The 21,528-nt window shown below is 44.2% G+C and overlaps 1 protein-coding gene across 12 annotated transcripts in view; it reads left to right on the forward strand.

Moving 5' to 3' along the window:
• The window catches only part of ryr2a (ryanodine receptor 2a (cardiac)), a 185,757-nt gene that overhangs the window by 45,387 nt on the left and 118,842 nt on the right, over positions 1 to 21,528 (forward strand). For 5 of the 12 annotated variants that reach the window (XM_034292561.1, XM_034292564.1, XM_034292565.1 and 2 more), the window contains exons 2-5: positions 12,933 to 13,052; positions 13,248 to 13,352; positions 18,982 to 19,002; positions 20,576 to 20,590. In XM_034292561.1, coding sequence (XP_034148452.1) covers positions 12,933 to 13,052; positions 13,248 to 13,352; positions 18,982 to 19,002; positions 20,576 to 20,590 — 261 coding nt within the window. The remainder of the gene's footprint in view (positions 1 to 12,932; positions 13,053 to 13,247; positions 13,353 to 18,981; positions 19,003 to 20,575; positions 20,591 to 21,528) is intronic. The other 7 variants (XM_034292563.1, XM_034292572.1, XM_034292571.1 and 4 more) reach the window with 2 other exon arrangements.

Below are 21,528 nucleotides of genomic sequence, written 5' to 3' on the forward strand. Positions count from 1 at the left end.
GCAGTTTGACATCTGTCAGTTACGTGTGTGTAGTGATGGTCCTGTTACAAGGGCGGGCATACGTCTTCGCACTCGTGCCCTCGGGTATTTAACCCACAGCCCTGGCGCGGCGTGGACTGTGCTTCACCCCGGACCTCAGTGAAGATCTCGCTGTCTCTTCATCTCCTGGAGAGCTACAGCGTCCAGAGTGTGTTCCCACTGCCCCTCCCACAGCCTGCCGACAAGATTTAAATAGAAATACATTTACATCTGTTATGACATCTGAATCAATATGCAGCAGAGCCCGAGGCTGATGAACCACCCAATGATAAGAGAGGGGGAGGGAGGATGTGTGTTTGTGTGTGGGTGGGATGGAGAGTGAGTAGGGAGCTACAGAGAGAGAGAGAGAGAGAGAGAGAGAGAGAGGGAGAGAAAGGGAGAGCACAGAGGATCTCAGTTTGTCATCTATTCTGGAATTGGGAGAGGGTTGGCAGACTCCAACTGTGACACACGTTTTCTCCTAGTTTCAATCAGGTTTGTGTGGAACAACGTGAAGAGGCCAATCGTTGACCTTGATGAGGTAAGCACTCAAAGCCATTGACAAGATATCAAGGATCAGAGAAATCAGATCACATTTTGGTGGTCGTTGCTTAACTAGTATGAAGAAACGGTAGAGAAATAAGGTTCACACTCCAGCCGCGTCAGCTGAATGAGGGTAAACACCTTCAAAAAAAATAAGATCCATACGAAAAGGTTGCGTTTTTAACCTTTCTGTTTTGGTTGAGACACGGATGTAGAATGTGTGTAGCCAATTAAGCCAGCTGATGTTGGATCTGTCTTATAACAATAACAGATTAAATACACTGACACAGGCCATGTTAATCAGGGATGTGTACGCTTGGGAAATCTCAGCTCCCGACTTTCCCCAAGAAACTGACACTCGACTGGCCGTTCTCGGTTTACTTCCGGAACGCTTGGTTGTGCCGTCTCTCACCAAGTCTCTTGTTATGGGGAGGATCTGCGTGATCTTCAGTAGTCAGGCAGGGTCGCTTAACTAAATCTGCTAAAGGTGACGCCCCCCCCCCCCCTGTTCTCATCATCCAAAATCTGTCGGTTGGCTTTGACACCGTGAACCTTCGGTCTCTCCTCCACTCTCTCCGTGTCTCAGGCTCTTGGTCTCTGGGCTTTGACCTTTGCTGACAGGTCTCTCCTGCCAGGTGGTGTGGAGAGACACTTGTGTCTGCACCTTATGTCCGATCACTGCTGGTGCCCTGTGGTATGCTGTTCCATGCTCTAAAAGGAACCTGTTTTACGCTGGATGTGTAATATGTTGTTTTTGTGTGCACATCCTTTAAGTGGAATTACTGTCGTACCTACGTTATTCATGAAATTCCAGGTTTCATGAAAGCAGTTTGTTTTGATGGTGTGGCAACAACCTGCACAAATGATACTGAACACAATTTGCAAATACATTTGGTCAAATAGCCTTTTTAATAACATGTTTGTTTCTTTTTGAATCGGTATGTTCTTAAAATGGTCAGCTGGGGAATCATTCTAAGATGTCCTTTTAAAACACACTTTTAACAATTTTCTTGGAGGACAACACAGTTTCAATGTGAATGATCCTCCAAGATCCTTTTGTTGTAGCGTGTAGGTCCTCTGCTCTCTCTTTACGCAGAAACTCTGCTGTGTTATATCCACCCAGGGTCTCTCCTATAATTCATTATGGATGACACTCATTCCCCACTCTTGACACCCAGGTGGAAACGGCCGTCGCTCCATTCCTAGCGGACGCTTCATTTTGGTTGTCGTCCGACTTTCTTTCAATGAATAACACCGTTTTGCAGCATCCATAGAGTTCAACCTCTCCTCACGAGAACCCATCTACTCCCTGTGAGGCCGAGGTGCCTGTCTGTGTGGCGGTATGGAGATGATTTCAGGCTTGGCCCATACATCCCGACCCGAATGCGACCGTCTGCCTCCCGCGCTCTCCTGGACGTTCTAGCCCTGCTTAAGGTAGATCCTACTCAGCCAAGTCAAAGCCCTTCTTTATCCTGGTATGAGATTGGTGGAACCAGCTCTCCTCTCCGATACTAGGACACCGGAGTACCTGCCCTCTCCTGGAAATATCTGAAATCGGACCTCTTCAAATAGGATTTCAAATAAGGCAACAAAAAAAAACTCTGGAAACACTTTTGAGAAATAGAAAATGACATACTGTGACAGTGATTGATTGTTTTCCCTGTAGGTCACATCTGACAGATTAAATAATCATGTGAATGGAATACACCCAAACGCCAGGTGGTTGTTCGTAGGAAACCTGATGTTCTGTTCTGATGTTCTGATGTTCTGATGTTCTGTTCAAGGCTTGGTTTTCAGGGTGGTGTAATGAATGCACACAGAGCAGGTTGGATGGAGCGATGGATCTGAGCGCAGAGAGCAGGATGTTTATTAGGGAGTAGCAAAGGTATATAAAGGGTGACGCTGGAACGAAGTCAAAGGGCAGGGAGGAGGTTGGTAACTGGGTTTCAGTGCGGATCAGAAGCTCCTAGGTCAGGTAGGCAGGCAAGTGTCAGGATACTAAAATAGACTTTCAAAATGCATCGATGACCCCAAAAATGCAAATGCTCAGAAAACCAGGCTCAGTAAAGTTGCAAACACACAAACAATACCTCACAGTGATCAACAGCAAACACAGAACTCATATAGGGGGAGTAAGACGAGACACAGGTGCAATCGAGAATGACAAATTAATAGGCTACGTTCAAAAACAAAGAAAACAGGACAGAACAGGGTATATTCAAGATCAAACGCAAAACTAAAACCAAACAACACAGAACCTCACAGGTGGAACCTCCTCTCTGAGATGGTTTTGTATGGCTTGGTTTCAGGGTGGAACCTCCTCTGGTAGATGGTTTTGCATGGCTTGGTTTCAGGGTGGAACCTCCTCTGGTAGATGGTTTTGCATGGCTTGGTTTCAGGGTGGGACCTCCTCTGATAGATGGATTTGTATGGCTTGGTTTCAGGGTGGGACCTCCTCTGATAGATGGATTTGTATGGCTTGGTTTCAGGGTGGGACCTCCTCTGATAGATGGATTTGTATGGCTTGGTTTCAGGGTGGGACCTTCTCTGATAGATGGATTTGTATGGCTTGGTTTCAGGGTGGGACCTCCTCTGATAGATGGATTTGTATGGCTTGGTTTCAGGGTGGGACCTCCTCTGATAGATGGATTTGTATGGCTTGGTTTCAGGGTGGGACCTCCTCTGATAGATGGATTTGTATGGCTTGGTTTCAGGGTGGGACCTCTTCTGATTGATGGTTTTACAGCAGTTCACTGTCATATTGTTGGAAGTCTCATATCTGCAATGCATTGTATGTAGCTGCTAGGAGGAAACATAGAGCACAGTTAGGTAATGTTTATGTCCTAAGTGACATCACTTTCGGCATGTTTTATTCCTCAAATGGGTTCAGAAAAGTCTACAAATGCAAATGAACCTGCACCGGAATGCATCTTAAAACCTCGACATCTAGGGTAGCACGTCCCCGTTCTTAACTGGTACCCTCTGTAAGTCTCTCACCTTCTGTCAGTATTCCAGATGGATAGGATCAGCAGCTGTGGTGCCTGGAGCAATGGAAGAGACCGACAGAGCGAGGAGAGGAAGGCGAGCGAGAAGAGAAAGTGGGGAGAGAGGAGAGGGGAGAGAGCAGAGAGTGCAAGGGGATCCAGGGAAGAGAGAGACAAAGGATAGAGGGAGGTGAAGAGGGAGGAGGGTGAGTAGAGGGCAGGAGAAGTGGATTGATTTGAGTTTACACTTCATTTGCTTGGTTTAGTCTTCCACATGATCATCAGTTGGGAAAGAAGTGAAATGTTTGGCAGCCCAGTTAACTGTATTTGACCAGACAGAATGATATGCAGACTTATGATGAATCTAACATGGAGGACGAGCTGCGTTGCTTAGTTGCGGTGGCAAGGTTTGAGGCATGCAGGAGCAGCAACCACGTGAAAGTCATCTATTCCACTCACATTACATGAAAGTCATCTATACACCTCATGTTAGATGAAAGTCATCTATACCACTCACATTACATGAAAGTCATCTATACACCTCATGTTAGATGAAAGTCATCTATTCCACTCACATTACATGAAAGTCATCTATACACCTCATGTTAGATGAAAGTCATCTATTCCACTCACATTACATGAAAGTCATCTATACACCTCATGTTAGATGAAAGTCATCTATACCACTCACATTACATGAAAGTCATCTATACACCTCATGTTAGATGAAAGTCATCTATACACCTCATGTCAGATGAAAGTCATCTATACACCTCATGTTAGATGAAAGTCATCTATACCACTCACATTACATGAAAGTCATCTATACACCTCATGTCAGATGAAAGTCATCTATACAACATACATTACATGCGGTGGATTGAGTGTTAACCTTGCAATTTCGATTGGTTCACATGTAACACATTAACTGTACAGACTTAGAGGTTAGATACGCTTGAGTTGTGTAGATATTTCCAGGTAGGAACTATTAGGCTCAGTCTTAGATTTCAAGCAGATCAGATCTACTGTACAGGACAGTTTAAAAAGTGGAAAGTTATTACTATGTATGTTAATAAAATACCTATTCCTTAGTATCTATTCCTTACTCATCCGAAAGGTGCCGGATGAGCTGTGGATTGATAAAATTCCTTTTCTATAGTAAAGATGTGATGTGACATGGCTGAAGTGTTGTTGCCATCCAGGATATTGCCTCTTAATGTGTTTGCTGTAACTCTGATAGAGCAGATATGTCAGGGTGCCAGGAAACCCTCTCAAACACACACGCACACAGACAGACACAACACACACACACGATGCATGATGAGGAGACGCGTGGTGACATTGCAGTCAGGCCAGTTTGACTGTCAAGAAGCACAATGCTACGGCGTGATCGGAAGATGCTCCAGCTGGTTATTACATACATACACGCACCTACGACTTGAAACGTGCCTAGCATGTTTGCTACAACCCTGCCTACCAGGGTCTACCCCATTTCCACCCAACGCTTCTGCACTCTGCGCAGTGTGGGTGGAATGACTGCAGTCTCTGTCCCCCATCTCTCTATCTGGCCTTTTTATTTATTTTTATTTCTCCCTTTCTGTTTGTTTCTATATTCTTACAGGCATATTTTATTTATTCCTTGCCACCATCTTTTTTTGACACCCATTTTTCATACCGAGCGCTCTCCCCATCTACCTCTCCCTTACCCTCTCTTTCCCTCATCCACTCTCACTCCTCTCACTGACTCTAACTCTCTCCTCTCTCCCCTCTCATTGCCTCTATCTCTCCCTCTCCTCTCTCCCCTCCCCTCCCACTGCCTCTAGCTTTCCCTCTCTCTCCAGTTCATTGCTCTGCAGCAGTGGTTCTCAAAATGTTCCTTCCCCCAGACGTCTCACAGTTTGGATAAAGCCCTGAACTATCTCATGCGAACCAAGTATTCTACGACCTGGTAAGCATCAGGTTGAGTCAGGTGTGGTGGCTTTGAAAGCTGGGTTAGGAGAGGATTCAGAACCACTGGTCTACAGCTGTTAAAAATAGCTTGGTCATTCTCTGAAATTAATTCATTACCATCTCAAAGACGAGAATCCAGACACTAATTTCTCTATTCCTGTCTGTCTCTCCCTCTCTGCTCTTTCTCTTTTCCCTCTCTCTTTAATCCGCTCTCTCTCTTCCCTCTCCTCACTCTTTTGTCACATTTTCTTCCTCCTTCACTCTCTGGGTGTAAATCACTGCAGCAGCCTGTGGCTAGGAAGTGATATGAGCAGTTTTTATTCACCCAGCTCCAGGCAAAGTGATTCAGTCCATCTGCCTGTTTCTTGCTCACTCTGAAGTGATCGTTGCAGGATCGCATCACATTTAAATGCACATTGATTTTTCTCTGCTCTCCAGGTCTAGATATTGTATAGTAATGTGACATCTTTTGAATCACGATGGCACCGTGGGCAGTGTTTTTTGCCCATTGATGGAAACCGCGAGGCTGTACTCAGGAGAATGTTTTCCGGTCCACAATTGAATGTTCTACAGTTTTTTTATTAGCAAAAAAGGTTTTACATTCATTTTAACGGGAAGTCCAACTGAGACCAAGGTTTGTTTTGAAAGGGAACATTGCATCTCAGAATGATACAGCCAGTGAAAAGACGTTAACCTACCCATGAGGCACCAATACATCAATTTACAGTGAACTCCAAAGATTAAAAATATTTTTCAAAGGTTAAGTTGCGTCCAAATATGTACACCCTTGCAGTTTTTTAAATAATTCATTCAAAAAATTGCATAAGAAATTGTACTTAAAGTTTGTAATTAGAATTTTTAAAAAAAAGTTAATTTGCATGGACAGCACCCCAAAGCTTTTACCTGAACCGCCTTTGGCCAAAATAACTGCCAACAAATTCTTCTTGTAGCCAGTTAACTCACTTCCACCTTTGTACTGGCAATTTGACCCACTCTTGTTTGAGAGATGCCCTCCAGCAACAACAGTTTTCATTTCTTGCAATAGGTTATGGATGTGATTCACTCCAGAACATTCCAGAATCTCTTCTTAACCGTGCAGAGGCAGGTCCAGCAGGGACATGGTCACACCTCTTGTCAACAGATTAATATAATACTGTGTCGGTGCCAGCTAGAAACCCCTGGCAGCCAAATGATCTGGCAGACCCGACCAAGAATTTATCCCAAGTGATACTCTATACCCTTTTAAGTGCACTACTTTTGACCTGGGCCAATGGACAGTAGGTTGCCATTTGGGACATAAGACAGCACTTTATGTTAAAATGCCCTATAATCTATAATTGATCCGCTGGCAAACTGACACTAAAGGCTTTCACTTTGCAATCTTCTCCCTCGCTAAAATAAAAAATGTAACAACACTTTAAACAAAATGTCAAGCACATTTCCCACTGCAATGAATAAGTCCACGCCTGTCGTTGGGTCCTGGAGTCCTATCCGGTTCTGTTTCTCTTCCACTCCCAGCTGCCCTGCTCGGTCTGCGGTTCAGTAACCAACACCACGGTCAAACCACAGCCGAATGCGTCCACCAGCCCAGCGTACTTCTGTTGCCGTCAGTGTTATACAGACACCAGGCTTCGCTGTGAGGTGCTGAACGACTACTAATGGCTCCATTTGACGCCATCACAGGCCATGGGGTAGTGTAGAAAAGCAATATCGGTCTAATTCAATTACAGGTGTCTTGCACGTGGCAATAACTGTAGGAAGAGATGACGTTGGCTTGATTTGGCACCCAGACACGCACACACGTTCTCGGGGTGATATTCACACATGCTGACACATCCTGGTGGAGCTCTTGGGGTTTATAAGAACACAAGACACACAGTACCATGGGTAAATGTGTCCAAACATTTGAGTAGGTCTGAATGTGCAACTATGCGCACACAAACACACACACAGACTCACACACTCCCCAGGGGTTCCCTGACAGGACAGTGATAGGACCTGGAACTCTGCCAACTGTGGGTGAGGCTAAACGCTTCTTGTCTGTTACAGGTGTGTGTGTTTGTGTGTAAGGCATTCCCTTCATTCTCCCTGGTGGATCGAGCCATTCCCAGGAGAGGTTTCTGTAATGGACAGGATGGAAAAGGTTTCTGTAAAAGGCAGGATGGAAGAGGTTTCTGTAAGGTACAGGAGAGGGTAGCATTCTGTAATGGACAGGATGGATAAGGTTTCTGTAAAAGGCAGGATGGAAAAGGTTTCTATAAGGTACAGGTGGGTTGGGATTGTGTAATAGGCAGGAGCTTTTAAAAACATGATGGGCTGGATGGGCAGGATGGGCTGATACTGAAGGCATTGGAGTAGCAAAAGACGCTATACGCCATGGAATTGTTGAACAGCACCAAAATGGTATAAAACGAACAGAGACACTGAGTGACAACAAATCTAAGCGCTCAAGACAAAAACTGTCTCTGGTGCCATATTGATGTGTATTACATTTGAATAAAAACAAAGCCCTTTATTTGCGAAAAACACTTCTCTGACCATCAGATAGCCGTTTGATATTCTACAAGATGTCAGATTATTGACAGATCCTCTTACACACAGAGACACTTGACGTGTTCCAGGATGGACATGGCCATCTTCCATTTTAGTGCAGTAAACTAGGTGGGACGTGCAACTTCATGGGCGGATGATGTTACGTGACCCCACAGCCTACAGATGATCCTAAAATCTACTTGTTCAACATGGTGATGGGCTCAGTGGAGCTGCCTTTGACCTCAGTGATGCCCCAATGGCACTTATCTCTATGACACAAACACATTCATATATATATAGATATACACTCACCTAAAGGATTATTAGGAACACCATACTAATACTGTGTTTGACCCCCTTTCGCCTTCAGAACTGCCTTTATTCTACGTGGCATTGATTCAACAAGGTGCTGAAAGCATTCTTTAGAAATGTTGGCCCATATTGATAGGATAGCATCTTGCAGTTGATGGAGATTTGTGGGATGCACATCCAGGGCACGAAGCTCCCGTTCCACCACATCCCAAAGATGCTCTATTGGGTTGAGATCTGGTGACTGTGGGGGGCAATTTCAGTACAGTGAACTCATTGTCATGTTCAAGAAACCAATTTGAAATGAATCGATCTTTGTGACATGGTGCATTATCCTGCTGGAAGTAGCCATCAGAGGATGGGTACATGGTGGTCATAAAGGGATGGACATGGTCAGAAACAATGCTCAGGTAGGCCATGGCATTTAAATGATGCCCAATTGGCACTAAGGGGCCTAAAGTGTGCCAAGAGAACATCCCCCACACCATTACACCACCACCACCAGCCTGCACAGTGGTAACAAGGCATGATGGATCCATGTTCTCATTCTGTTTACGCCAAATTCTGACTCTACCATTTGAATGTCTCAACAGAAATCAAGACTCATCAACATTCTTCCAGTCTTCAACTGTCCAATTTTGGTGAGCTTGTGCAAATTGTAGCCTCTTTTTCCTATTTGTAGTGGAGATGAGTGGTACCCGGTGGGGTCTTCTGCTGTTGTAGCCCATCTGCCTCAAGGTTGTGCGTGTTGTGGCTTCACAAATGCTTTGCTGCATACCTTGGTTGTAACAAGTGGTTATTTCAGTCAAAGTTGTTCTTGTATCAGCTTGAATCAGTCGGCCCATTCTCCACTGACCTCTAGCATCAACAAGGCATTTTTGCCCACAGGACTGCCGCATATTGGATGTTTTTCCCTTTTCACACCATTCTTTGTAAACCCTAGAAATGGTTGTGCGTGAAAATCCTAGTAACTGAGCAGATTGTGAAATACTCAGACCGGCCCGCCTGGCACCAACAACCATGCCACGCTCAAAATTGCTTAAATCACCTTTCTTTCCCATTCTGACATTCAGTTTGGAGTTCAGGAGATTGTCTTGACCTGGACCACACCCCTAAATGCATTGAAGCAACTGCCATGTGATTGGTTGATTAGATTAATTGCATTAATTAGAAATTGAACAGGTGTTCCTAATAATCCTTTAGGTGAGTGTATATGAATTGCTTTGATACAACCTAAATTAGACTTTCCATTCCGCCCTGTGTGACAGTCCCCAGATTTGGTGGAAAACCCCAGTCGGCTGAGATTTAATCTCTGTCCTGAGTGTTAACGTTTGAGTCCAGTGACCCCTACAGCCTCATAAACTGTGACAATATCATCTCTCAAATATTGGCGCCTGAGTTATGGTTGTTGGGCTTTGAGTGGCGTCGGTGGATCTGTCGGATATGGTGTACGGAAAAGCCAGGAGTTGCATGTTCCTCATTAGATTGCTCAGTTCAGTGCAGAGCAAAGGTAAGATCAGGCAACCTTGAAAAATAATAAGTTCAAATTAGTTATTTATTTTGCACATCATCACGGTTGTGTTGTTTTTAGAAAATGTTTTAACCCTCTACATTATTTCATGACCAATTTGCAGTCATTACTTTGCCTCCCTCCATAGCAGGAGAGTCGAGATCAGGAAATGTCCTCCAACATCCATTTGACCCAGCCGTTTCGCTTCTTATCACTCTGCTTGACTGAACAAGCGCCTTGAGAAACACTGCTTCTTATTTCTTGCTGGTTTCATGACAAATCCACAGTCCTACTCATGTTTAGTCTTGTCTCTCCACGTGACAGTAGCATACTGCCGTTGTGGTCATTAATGTTCTATAGGACCCCAGGCAAATGACCAAGAGGATGAAGGTACCAAGGCCTGTTTTGTTTCTACTGACAGTTGTGGGGTTGGGTGGGTGTTTTGCAAAAGCGTGATGTGACAACTGCTGATGTAAAAAGGGCTTTATAAATATGTTTGATTGATTGAGTTGTTAACCCTTAAACATTGTGTCGTGTTTCGCCGGTGGCCAATCATTTAAGTGGTCATTCAACGTGATGGGTGTTTTGTTTGATCACTTGGCTCACCACCAAGATGCTAACCCAACATGGGAATATCGGTGCAATTGCGTAATGAGGGGGGGCGAGCAGCCAATCATGTTTGTTGATCCCAAAGGACTGAACCTTTCTTATATTTGATCCCCATGCAGCAGAGAGATGCCATTCTGCCTCAGTGATCCTCCTGGATGGCCTGGCCACGTGGATTCATGAATGGGTTTATTCAGCCCTCCTGCATAGCGGCTGGAGCAGGCTGGGCCCGCCTTGTGCGTGAAGGCGTGAAGATGAAAAGGCTCATAGAAGTTTATTGTGTGGTTAGCTGGGACTGTCTGTGACTTATAAATAGAATGTGTATCGGAATGGACCGCTAAATGATGTGCCCGCAAGGCTTGGTTGTCAAATCAATTCACGTTGCATTCATCACCTACATACCTTACGGCAGGTATAAAAGGCACAGTGAAATGCTTGTGCCCTAGTTACTTCAACATCCCAGTACAAGAATCAGTCATCAGTAATAATAAAATGTAAATGATATCTCCTCGCATTACCCAAGCTGTGTCCCTTTGTAGTAAACCACTTCCTGGGCTTGGCTTCATACTACATCACCGGCTTAATCCAGACTGCAATGTTAATTATTCAAAGATTAGCTGCAATTTAACTTCCGGGTTACGTTTTTCTTTCTGCCAGCAAACCTGGGCCATTTATGTGGGGTCAGCGCTAGTCTGGGACATGCCTCCAAAACTGTTTTACTGTTTTATATGACTGTTTTGTTACCACACAGACTATATAATTGTTTTGTAACACCACACTGACTATATGACTGTTTTGTTACCAAACACTGACTATATAACTGTTTTGTTACCACTCACTCACTATATAACTGTTTTGTTACCACTCACTGACTATTTGACTGTTTTGTTACCACACAGACTATATAATTGTTTTGTAACACCACACTGACTATATGACTGTTTTGTTACCAAACACTGACTATATTACTATTTTGCTACCCTGCAGTTGCTACACTACTCTTATGATACCCCACACTCACTACACTAATGTTATACAACCCCACACTCACTACACTGCTGTAATGTTACCTCACACTGACTATATTGCTGTTATGTAACTGTTGTGGATATTTCTTGTTAAAGAAATAAAGGTGAGTGAGTCTGAGTCACTTATCCTTTTATTCTGAGCTCAGGGGGAAAGCAGTTTCACAGCGTAATGCAACCTTGCTGAATTCCAACCTTTCTGAGGCATATAGCAGATATATGTATATACACTCCTCTAACATAGCAAGGTCAGCAGGTAATAGCAGGTAATAAAATTTATTCTTGCATGAAGGGTCAATAGTTTTGACAAAGACTAATGGAAATGTACTCTACATAGGATATATAAATCATCTGTCACTGATTGTACATCTGTTTGTCATTTTCACATATAAGAGTTAATAATTTCATACGTTTATTTTCTCAGATTGATAACTTACCATTAACAGGCAGTTTAACAGAAACATGTATACAGCATAGATATATTACACAGCATAGGTATATTATATCACAATGACATCACAAAGACTAACCTACCTGGGGTGTATTACATCATAATATAACCACATTGGCTACACTACCAATGGTATATTACCTCATAATAACATCACATTGATTACATTTCTGATGGTATGTTACATCGTAATGGCATAATATTGACTACCCTAATGTAATTAGAAGTAAGTCATTTTGTTTTGTACTCGTGGCATATTATCTGAGCCAGCCTCCAGGGTTTAACAAGGAGAGAGAGGAGAGCAAGGCTGTTCATCTGGCTGCCTGGTTTACTGTCTGCCTGACTGATTGACTGCTTGGTTGGCTTGTTGGCTGTCTTACCTTTAAAACCCTGTAGTCCTGTTATGTATAGCTATTGATGACCATTTCCTGACCCTGCATGACCCCACCCAAACCCTCTGAGGGCTGCCCTGTCTATCTGTGGTTCTCTCTAGACATGTCCAATACCTGACCTCGCCTGACCCCACTGAGGGCAGAACTGTAGTCTTTGCTAACTGGGATGTTACTTGCCAGTAATTGAATTGTTCACGTGGCAATCGTGGTCCTCCAATGTTCTGTGTTGTGGTTCTAACTGCATTGTTCTGGTCCCAGTGACTGTGTTCTAGTTGTAGCAGCTGGGTTCTGTGTCTGTGTTTCTCACCAGGACGATGAGATGGTGCTACAGTGTTCTGTGTTGTGGTTCTATCTGCAGTGTTCTGGTCCCAGTGACAGTGTTCTAGTTCCAGTGACAGTGTTCTAGTTCCAGTGACAGTGTTCTAGTTGTAACAGCTGTGTTCTGTGTCTGTGTTTCTCACCAGAATGATGAGGTGGTGCTACAGTGTTCTGTGTAGTGGTTCTAACTGCGGTGTTCTGTATCTGTGTTTCTCACCAGGTCGATGAGGTGGTGCTACAGTGTTCTGTGTTGTGGTTCTCACTGCAGTGTTCTGTGTCTGTGTTTCTCACCAGGATGATGAGGTGGTGCTACAGTGTTCTGCCACCGTCCACAAAGAGCAGCAGAAGTTGTGTCTCGCTGCTGAGGGCTTTGGGAATCGACTCTGTTTCCTCGAATCCACGTCCAACTCTAAGGTGAACACAGGAACTACATATTCTAGACTTGCATTGGCCCATGAAAATGCCTAGATTACTATTTGGGCTAAAAGCTTCTTGTTGTCAATCTAGCCCGTATTTACCTTACAATAGCTATATTCTAAATAACTGTACTGGACAGCTGAAGCTCGGTACCCTTTTAACTGGCCTTTTGTTTTATTTTTATTTTGACAGAACGTCCCCCCAGACCTGTCCATCTGTACCTTTGTCCTGGAGCAGTCTCTCTCAGTTCGGGCCCTGCAGGAGATGCTGGCCAACACAGAGGAGAAGGCTGAGGGCGTAAGTACACACACACAGCTCGTCTATCTATCCATCTCAGCATATACAGAATGAGCACAGATCTCGCTGGTTGTCAGTGGCAGACTAGGCCTGAGTACACAGAGATAGGTCTGTTGATAATTGATAATATTTTACAAGGAGTGCGCGGAGGTGTCTACGATGATCTCTATGATTTATCAGAGGGCAGACGTGATCTCTCAGAGGCTGAGGCCACACATCCATCCTACCATATATCTCAAGAATTATGTTCCCTGGGAACTATTGTAAAAACCGTGATTATGTTCTATGCCAACATATCTAGTGCCACTACGTCGGTCAAGAACGTTATTTATCTATCCACATTTTGAATGGCCACACCCGGCACTCTCCATACAGGTTTTCGTATTGCATTATTAAAAACACCTGATTTGGCTTGAGTGGGGATGTGGAGTGGGGATGTTGAGTGGGGATGTTGAGCGGGGATGTTGAGTGGGGATGGTCTACATAAATTGCCTCATTTGGATCGGTGAATTCCTACAAAACTATTCGATTATTTCCATACACATTGATTTATTTTTCTAAATATTTTACGTTCTTGACCGACGTAATGGCAAATAGATATGTCGGCATAGAACGTAATCGTGGTTTTTACAATAGTTCCCAGGGAACGTAATTCTTGAGATATAGGGTACCATCCATCAGAGACTGAAAGGGCTCTGCAGGGTCCTACTCCCCAAGAAGCGACCTATGACAGACAGCGCTATTATAACAGATAGACCTGTGGACCAATCAGAGCACGAGATTAAGATAAGACAAACGTTGTCAGATGTTGTTATTTATCGGGTTCATTCTGTTGTGTGCTGTCTAGGATGAGCCTGTGTGTTGCTGGCCACTCCCTGCAGAGTATATTTACAAATGCCCTGAATTACATAGTGGAACTGCGCTGATGGTAGTAGTCAACATTTAAACACATATTTAAACTCATTAGATACAAATCAGTAAATATCTATAAGATATTGACCAGGGGATGTTCAACTTAAAGAGAATGGAAGACTTTTAATAAAGGAACTAAAACATGACAAAACCAAAACTAAATTGCCAGACAAGACAAAACAACACAACGTTACCCCAGGTAAAACCCGTACAAAGGCCGACAAGATACATTGGGGAAGTTTTTAACTTAAATTGGGTCCGTGATGAGGGAAAACAGGTGCCGGCAGTAATAAAAGAAAACACTTGTCTGTAATGAAGTGAGGGTGTTGGATTCACTGGCACGGCCGGCTGCCAGAACATGCCATACGCTGTGATCTTTATTGCTGGTTCTCTTGGCCTTGGTTCAGAAACGACCCTTGGTAAAGGTCAAATGGTGGCCCATGATCTTCTTGGCAGACCAGACTGTGTGGTGCGATTTGCTTTGGAATGGACAGACCCGACCAGGCAGAGTTGTTTTCATGTAGCTGTTACTCCTAGGATCTACGGTTTGATTCTGTTTACAACAGTTCTCGGCTCTGGGATCTGTGGGATCTGTGGGATCTACTGTCAACAGTGTGGATCCCCCTCAGTTGGACCTGAGTTTTACTCGGTACTTTTACAGTACGTGGATAATAGGAAGAGCAGTATTGATTAACCACATCAATCTATCAATATAAAATAATATTAACTATTATTTGTGCAGTATATTTTCTTTTTAGCTTTTTTATAATTATTTTGTATCTATGAATAACTTGGCCTATTCAGTCCTGCTCTAACTGAGCCAGACTGGTATTTAAGACCTGGAAACCTGTGTAGAAACAGGCAGTCATTTTGTCCATTTGTCAGCCCAGTCAGTCAGACAGATGTAGACAGTCATCATCAACAGGTCATTGAGTCAGCCTGTTCGCCTGTCAGTCTGTCAGTCAGTGAGATGGTCAGTTACTCATCCAGCCAGTCAGTCAGTGAGTCAGTCAGTCAACCAGTGAGATGGTCATTCATTCAGCCAGTCAGTCAGTGAGCCTGTCAGTCAATCAGTGAGATGGTCAGTCATTCAGCCAGTCAGTCAGTGAGCCTGTCAGTCAACCAGTGAGATGGTCAGTCATTCAGCCAGTCAGTCAGTCAATGAGACTATCAGTTAGTCACCCAGCCAATTAGTTTGTGAGTCAGTCAGTCATCCAGCCAGTAAGTCAATGAATCAGTAAGGCAGTCAGTCAGAAAGACAGTCAGACTTACTGACAGTCTCTCAGTATAAACTGCTTGAGAAGAGAGTGAAAAGAGCTAATGTCTGCCTGAGGTGGTAGCAGTCTCAGGTGATCATATGAAAACCACTTGTAGCACAATTTATGAATTCTCATAATTAATCATCAGTCACTGGCTGTAGGATCATTATAAACAGCTAGAATATCTTGTATTTTAGTAAATAAATGAGGAGATTAAATGAAACAACATACAAAGGAGGCCTATATAGATTTAAAGTTTAGATTTTAGTTTAAAGCATGTAGAATGTGTTTTTAAGCATGTAGGATATGTGTTTTAAAGCATGTAGCATGTGATTTCCTGGTTGTGTAGGACTCACATTGGATACCCTGGGATGCAGAGGGCTTTCACTGCCTCGGTGTCTGTTCATACTGTTTATACAGCATATATCCAGTAACTCAAAGAGGACAGCTGTAGTTACTTTAAGAGGGCAGCTTCAATAGTTAGTAGGGGACAGCTCCAGTAGTTAGTCTATGAGGACAGCTTCAGTAGTTAGTCTATGAGGACAGCTTCAGTAGTTTGTTTATGAGGACAGCTTCAGTAGTTAGTCTAAGAGGACAGCTTCAGTAGTTAGTCTATGAGGACAGCTTCAGTAGTTAGTCTAAGAGGACAGCTTCAGTAGTTAGTGTATGAGGACAGCAACAGTAGTTAGTCTATGAGGACAGCTTCAGTAGTTAGTCTATGAGGACAGCTTCAGTAGTTAGTAGGGGACAGCTTCAGTAATTAGTCTATGAGGACAGCTTCAGTAGTTAGTGTATGAGGACAGCTTCAGTAGTTAGTCTATGAGGACAGCAACAGTAGTTAGTCTGTGAGGACAGCTTCAGTAGTTAGTCTATGAGGACAGCAACAGTAGTTAGTCTATGAGGACAGCTTCAGTAGTTAGTCTAAGACAGGGCTGCCCAATCCTGATCCTGGACATCTGCTGTTCTGTAGGTTTTCTCTTCAACCCCATTTTTGAAGAGAAAACCTACTGGACAGTAGATCTCCAGGAACAGGATTGGGCAACCCTGGTCTAAGAGAAGAGCTTCAATAGTCTAAGAGAGCAGCTGTAGTAGTCTTGGTACTTTATTTTTGTCCTGTCATTGCCTCTCTATCTGCTGCTTCCTGAATGCTTCTCAGTATCAAGGACATAATACGGTCCAATGTCTCTCATGTCTCTGATTAATATAAGCGCCCTATGCATGTGTGTTCATTCACTGAAAGGGCAGGGAGTGGATAACTGCAGCCAAGCGCCAGCACGAGCCAGGGATTAGGCCTGAGCCGGGGATGCTCCTGTACCTGTGAAGTGGGATTAGGATGATGAGGGCTGATCGCAATCACACTGGGTGACACTTTTGGCTGTCATCTTCTGTTGCCCTCTCATGAAATGGCCATCACGGCTGTTACTTTAATGAAGGCTGTGGGTCATTACAGCCGTTATCCCTTTCGACGTAATATAGGCTAAGCACCCGGTTGGAATGTTATCATTGGATTGAATGGGCGTTATCAGTGGTTATCAGCCTCATAGATATGGGTCAGAAAGGGCCTGCTACGCCTACTGGTAGGCTCAGAAGGCTGTTATCATCCATTCGCATGGTTAATCATGGATAAATACACGAGAAGACTCCAGATCCAATCCCAGACGAATTCAGGTCGCTGCTACAGATAAGACCATTAAAATGGGTTAAGGTTAGGGTTAGGGTAAGTCTACAGGTAAGACCATTAAAATGGGTTAAGGTTAGGGTTAGGGTAAGTCTACAGGTAAGACCATTAAAATGGGTTAAGGTTAGGGTTAGGGTAAGTCTACAGGTAAGACCATTAAAATGGGTTAAGGTTAGGGTTAGGGTAAGTCTACAGGTAAGACCATTGAAATGAGAGCCTTTAAACTGTGGTAATTTTGTCAATACAACATTTTCTAAATACTAAATTAACCATGCGAATGGATGATAACAGCCTTCTGAGCCTACCAGTAGGCTAGCAGGCCCCTTCTGACCCATATCTATGAGGCTGATAACCACTGATAACGCCCATTCAATCCAATGATAACATTCGAATCGCCTGGGCTAAGTCGTTTTTCTTTTTCTTTTTGTCATGTATGAAACAATCCAATAACACTGTTGGATTGGATTGTGTAGAATTTAGCTTTTTAGGTTACGTGACTGACGTTAGGTTATGGACGAGCCTCCTGTCACTTGTTTTGCAGCTCCCACGCAGATCCACGTATTTAGACGTACAGTTGAATAACGGAGCGTTAGAATGCTCGACCCTGCCATAGAGATAACATAAATATTTGTCTCATCGAATTCCTTGCATGGTTTTACATCAACTCCTAAACGCGTTACTCTGCAGTCCGGTCGAACGACAAGATGAAGCAGGAGAGTGCAGGATAGTGACTACATACCAGTTAGCCTCATATTACCCTCCTAGTGCTCTACTTTTGACCGGGCCCCGTACGGCTTTGGACCGGAGTCCAATGTAATACACGAGGAGCAGGGTGCCATTTGGGACAGAGGCAGGATGTCCTGTGGCCACCCCATGGGACGGGGACACAGGTGGCCTGACAGGTGACGTAACGCGGTTTACTGAATGGTGAGATAGCGGTTCCAGCGGCCGGGCTGCCAAACGCAGGTACAACCACGGGTCTGGAATGAACCGCTGCTCTCGCTCATTACGCCCGTCTGCGACACGGGAGGGGACTGACGGGCGGTACGGCGCCGTCCCATAAAAGAGGTTTATGTCGCCAAGGGTTTCGTCTGGCGTTTTGTTTCAGAGCAGGACTCCTTCTCGCTCGGTCGTGGCCTCGAGCAGAAGGCGCCGCGGCGGAGGCATCTGGAGGGGACTGTTCTGGATGGGTGTGGGTGTTGGAGGAGCCTGTTCGTTGGTCCCAAATGGCGCCCTGTTCCCCTATGTGGAGCACTGCTGCCGACTGGCACACACTTTTGGGTCGCTTCGGTTCATTGATTATGTTTCAGTGCCTCCCGTATGTGTTATATTGAGAAACAAAGGATGCTGGTGATCGCTACTTGACTGATGTTTTACACACACGGATGGTGCCGTCCATAGCTACTATCGCCCACTAAGATATCACATCTTATACTTGTGAAATTGTACGATAGGCCCTCTCTTTTTCCCTAGTTACACCCACACATTTTGACTCATCCATTCAGTTGGCGAAAGGATAAGGGTTTCCTTAGTCCTTGAAAGAACACCATTTCACATTTTACCGCTGTTCCTTTCTACATAAACAAAAGCATAGAGAACATTAAAATCAGGACCATGCGAACCATAGAATTCTGGTTCTATGAGGAGAACGACACACACTGTATGATTTTTATTCTGTCTACAGAGCATGACTTCTCAAATCAGTTTCCTTTTAACTTTATCAGTTTAAGATAAAGGCAACTTACTGTTCCTCCTCTCTCTCTGGCTCCCATCTCTACAGCAGGTTGATGTGGAAAAATGGGTATGTTTGCCTTTCTTCATGTGGGTCATTATCATCATTGTCGTTCACTTCTGTTAGCGTGATTGTCTTTATAATAAATGATTATCATTAATTTGATGATCACACACAAAAACCATTATCGTCATCATTATGTGCTCGCTGCCCACCTGTCATCTCTAATTGAATTTAGAGATTTGAAAATGAGCTTAAGTTGCTCTCAAGGCTTTTTCTTCGGTTTTACACACACACACACACACACACACACACAAGCACACTAGTGTAGATTTCCTTTCAGTGCTAAGCTGTCAACTAAATAATTTTTTTATTGAGAGTGTTGCTGTGTGGCCATTCAGTTACATAACGGTAAAAAATAAACTATGAAAACAGCCATGTCACAGTTCTTGAATAATTCATTAACAGCATTGAGTGTATGGTGATTGTAGTTTTTTGATGAGACAATATCATTAGATAAAGACTGAATACACATCAAAGGGATGGTAGTTTGCCCACACTGAAACATCTTAAAGAGGTAGTTCCCCAAATCACAAAATAATATATCAGCTTTCTTACCCAATAAGAGGTCTTCCATTGTTCATATAAAAGCATTGTGACTTTCACCAATGCCATTTATAGATTAAATTAACATAATCTAAGTTGTTGCTCCACCCTCCCATCCCATCTCCAACCTCCAGCTGGAGAAGACCCAGAAGACCGCACCCACACTAATGTCCACAACCAATAGAACGGTTCCCATAGCTGACCAAACCTCCGCCCTCTGTCGTCCATACGTCAGCCCTGTGTTGGTAAAAATAATGTCACTGATCCTGACAGTCCATTGTGGTCTTGGGGTTTACAAAATACTGTGTCACACCGTTACAGACAAGCCAAAGGACTTGCAAAACATTCTGGGTTAACACACCCACAGTTGACACAATCTCCTCTACGCGACATACTCAGTGCTGAGCCAAAATGGCTGAGCCCACAATCTCCAGGGCCAGAGACCTTAAGTCCAGATCTGCCGACATCCCTTCACTTCAGTTACAAGAGAAATGAGAAAAGTGGTAAAAAAAATTTTTTTTATCATTGTACCATGCTTGACAAAATGTTGACGGTAGCCAGGCATGAGGATATTACTCTTCTGACACGGAGGTTTTCCACGACTGAAGTTTTTCCCCGTGTCAACCTCATTCTTCTGCTCTTGGCTGTTGTCTAGTACGTGCTCTTGCATGCTGTGGTCAGCTGTCAGTGTGATCAGAAGTCAATATTGCATCGTGTTCATTCGGCCTCTTGGTCCAGATCATCTGTCCACCGCTGGCGCCACATTGTGTTTCAGTAAGTGTTTTTAAAGTGTTTGGATTTGAAGTGAAAACACTCCAGGGCCGTAGCACTCTAGATTCACCATGGTGGTACTTCTCAAATGGACACATAAGACCCGGATGGTTGTCTCAGTGAAATCTGGCTGCCTCCTAATGTCCACTGACCTAAGACGTGTTGTCTAGACGGGTCCGGATTCGGACCAGTGATCACCAGGACAGACCCGGTATTATACCTGGTTTATGTTAACTCCTCTCTCCTTTGTTTCATGCCAAAACAGAAATTCATGATGAAGGTAAGTTCATTAGCACCGGCTAACCCCGCCCCCTTCCTGCCATGGTTTGTGTGTGACAACAGCCCCCGCCCCCTTCCTGCCATGGTTTGTGTGTGACAACAGCCCCCGCCCCCTTCCTGCCATGGTTTGTGTGTGACAACAGCCCCCGCCCCCTTCCTGCCATGGTTTGTGTGTGACAACAGCCCCCGCCCCCTTCCTGCCATGGTTTGTGTGTGACAACAGCTCCCGCCCCCTTCCTGCCAGAGGCAGTGTCTCACCACATCTCCATGTCTAAGTGAGGTTCTGTTGGAACTCCTGGCATCTCTTTGTAACATTTATCATGGCCCTAACCACACACACACACACACACACACACACACACACACAACCAGACCAAAAGTCCCCCCCCCCCCTCTCCTTGGCAGTCAGCTGTGGTGGGATGGATGGTTGTTTGACGTGTGTGATCACGCTAACCGGGCCAGGGGAACCCGCTTCACACAGCGTTGGATGCTGTTCGCATGCGCGCGTGTTTACCTGTGTCTGTGCACGCGTGTTATTGACTTTGGCTGTGTGAAACTGATCCCAGGAAGGTGGATCATGGCTGGTGTCCATGTGTTTCTCTGGGGTTACTAATCACAACTCAGCATGTTCTCTCTGTCCTGTTACGCTTTTTTTTTTTTAAATACATTTTCACTTAGGGGTGTACTCACTTTTGTTGCCCGCGGTTTAGACATTAAGGGCTGTGTGTTGTGTTATTTTGAGGGGACTGCAAATCTACACTGTTATACAAGCTGTACACTCACTACTTTACATTGTAGCAAAGTGTCATTTCTTCAGTGTTGTCACATGAAAAGATGTAATCAAATATTTACCAAAATGTGAGCGGTGTACTCACTTTTGTGAGATACTGTACATTACTACACATTACTGCAGTCCATATATTACTGTAAAGAACTACA

This window comes from Esox lucius, chromosome 6, assembly GCF_011004845.1.
Source record: "Esox lucius isolate fEsoLuc1 chromosome 6, fEsoLuc1.pri, whole genome shotgun sequence".
Lineage (NCBI taxonomy): Eukaryota > Metazoa > Chordata > Actinopteri > Esociformes > Esocidae > Esox > Esox lucius.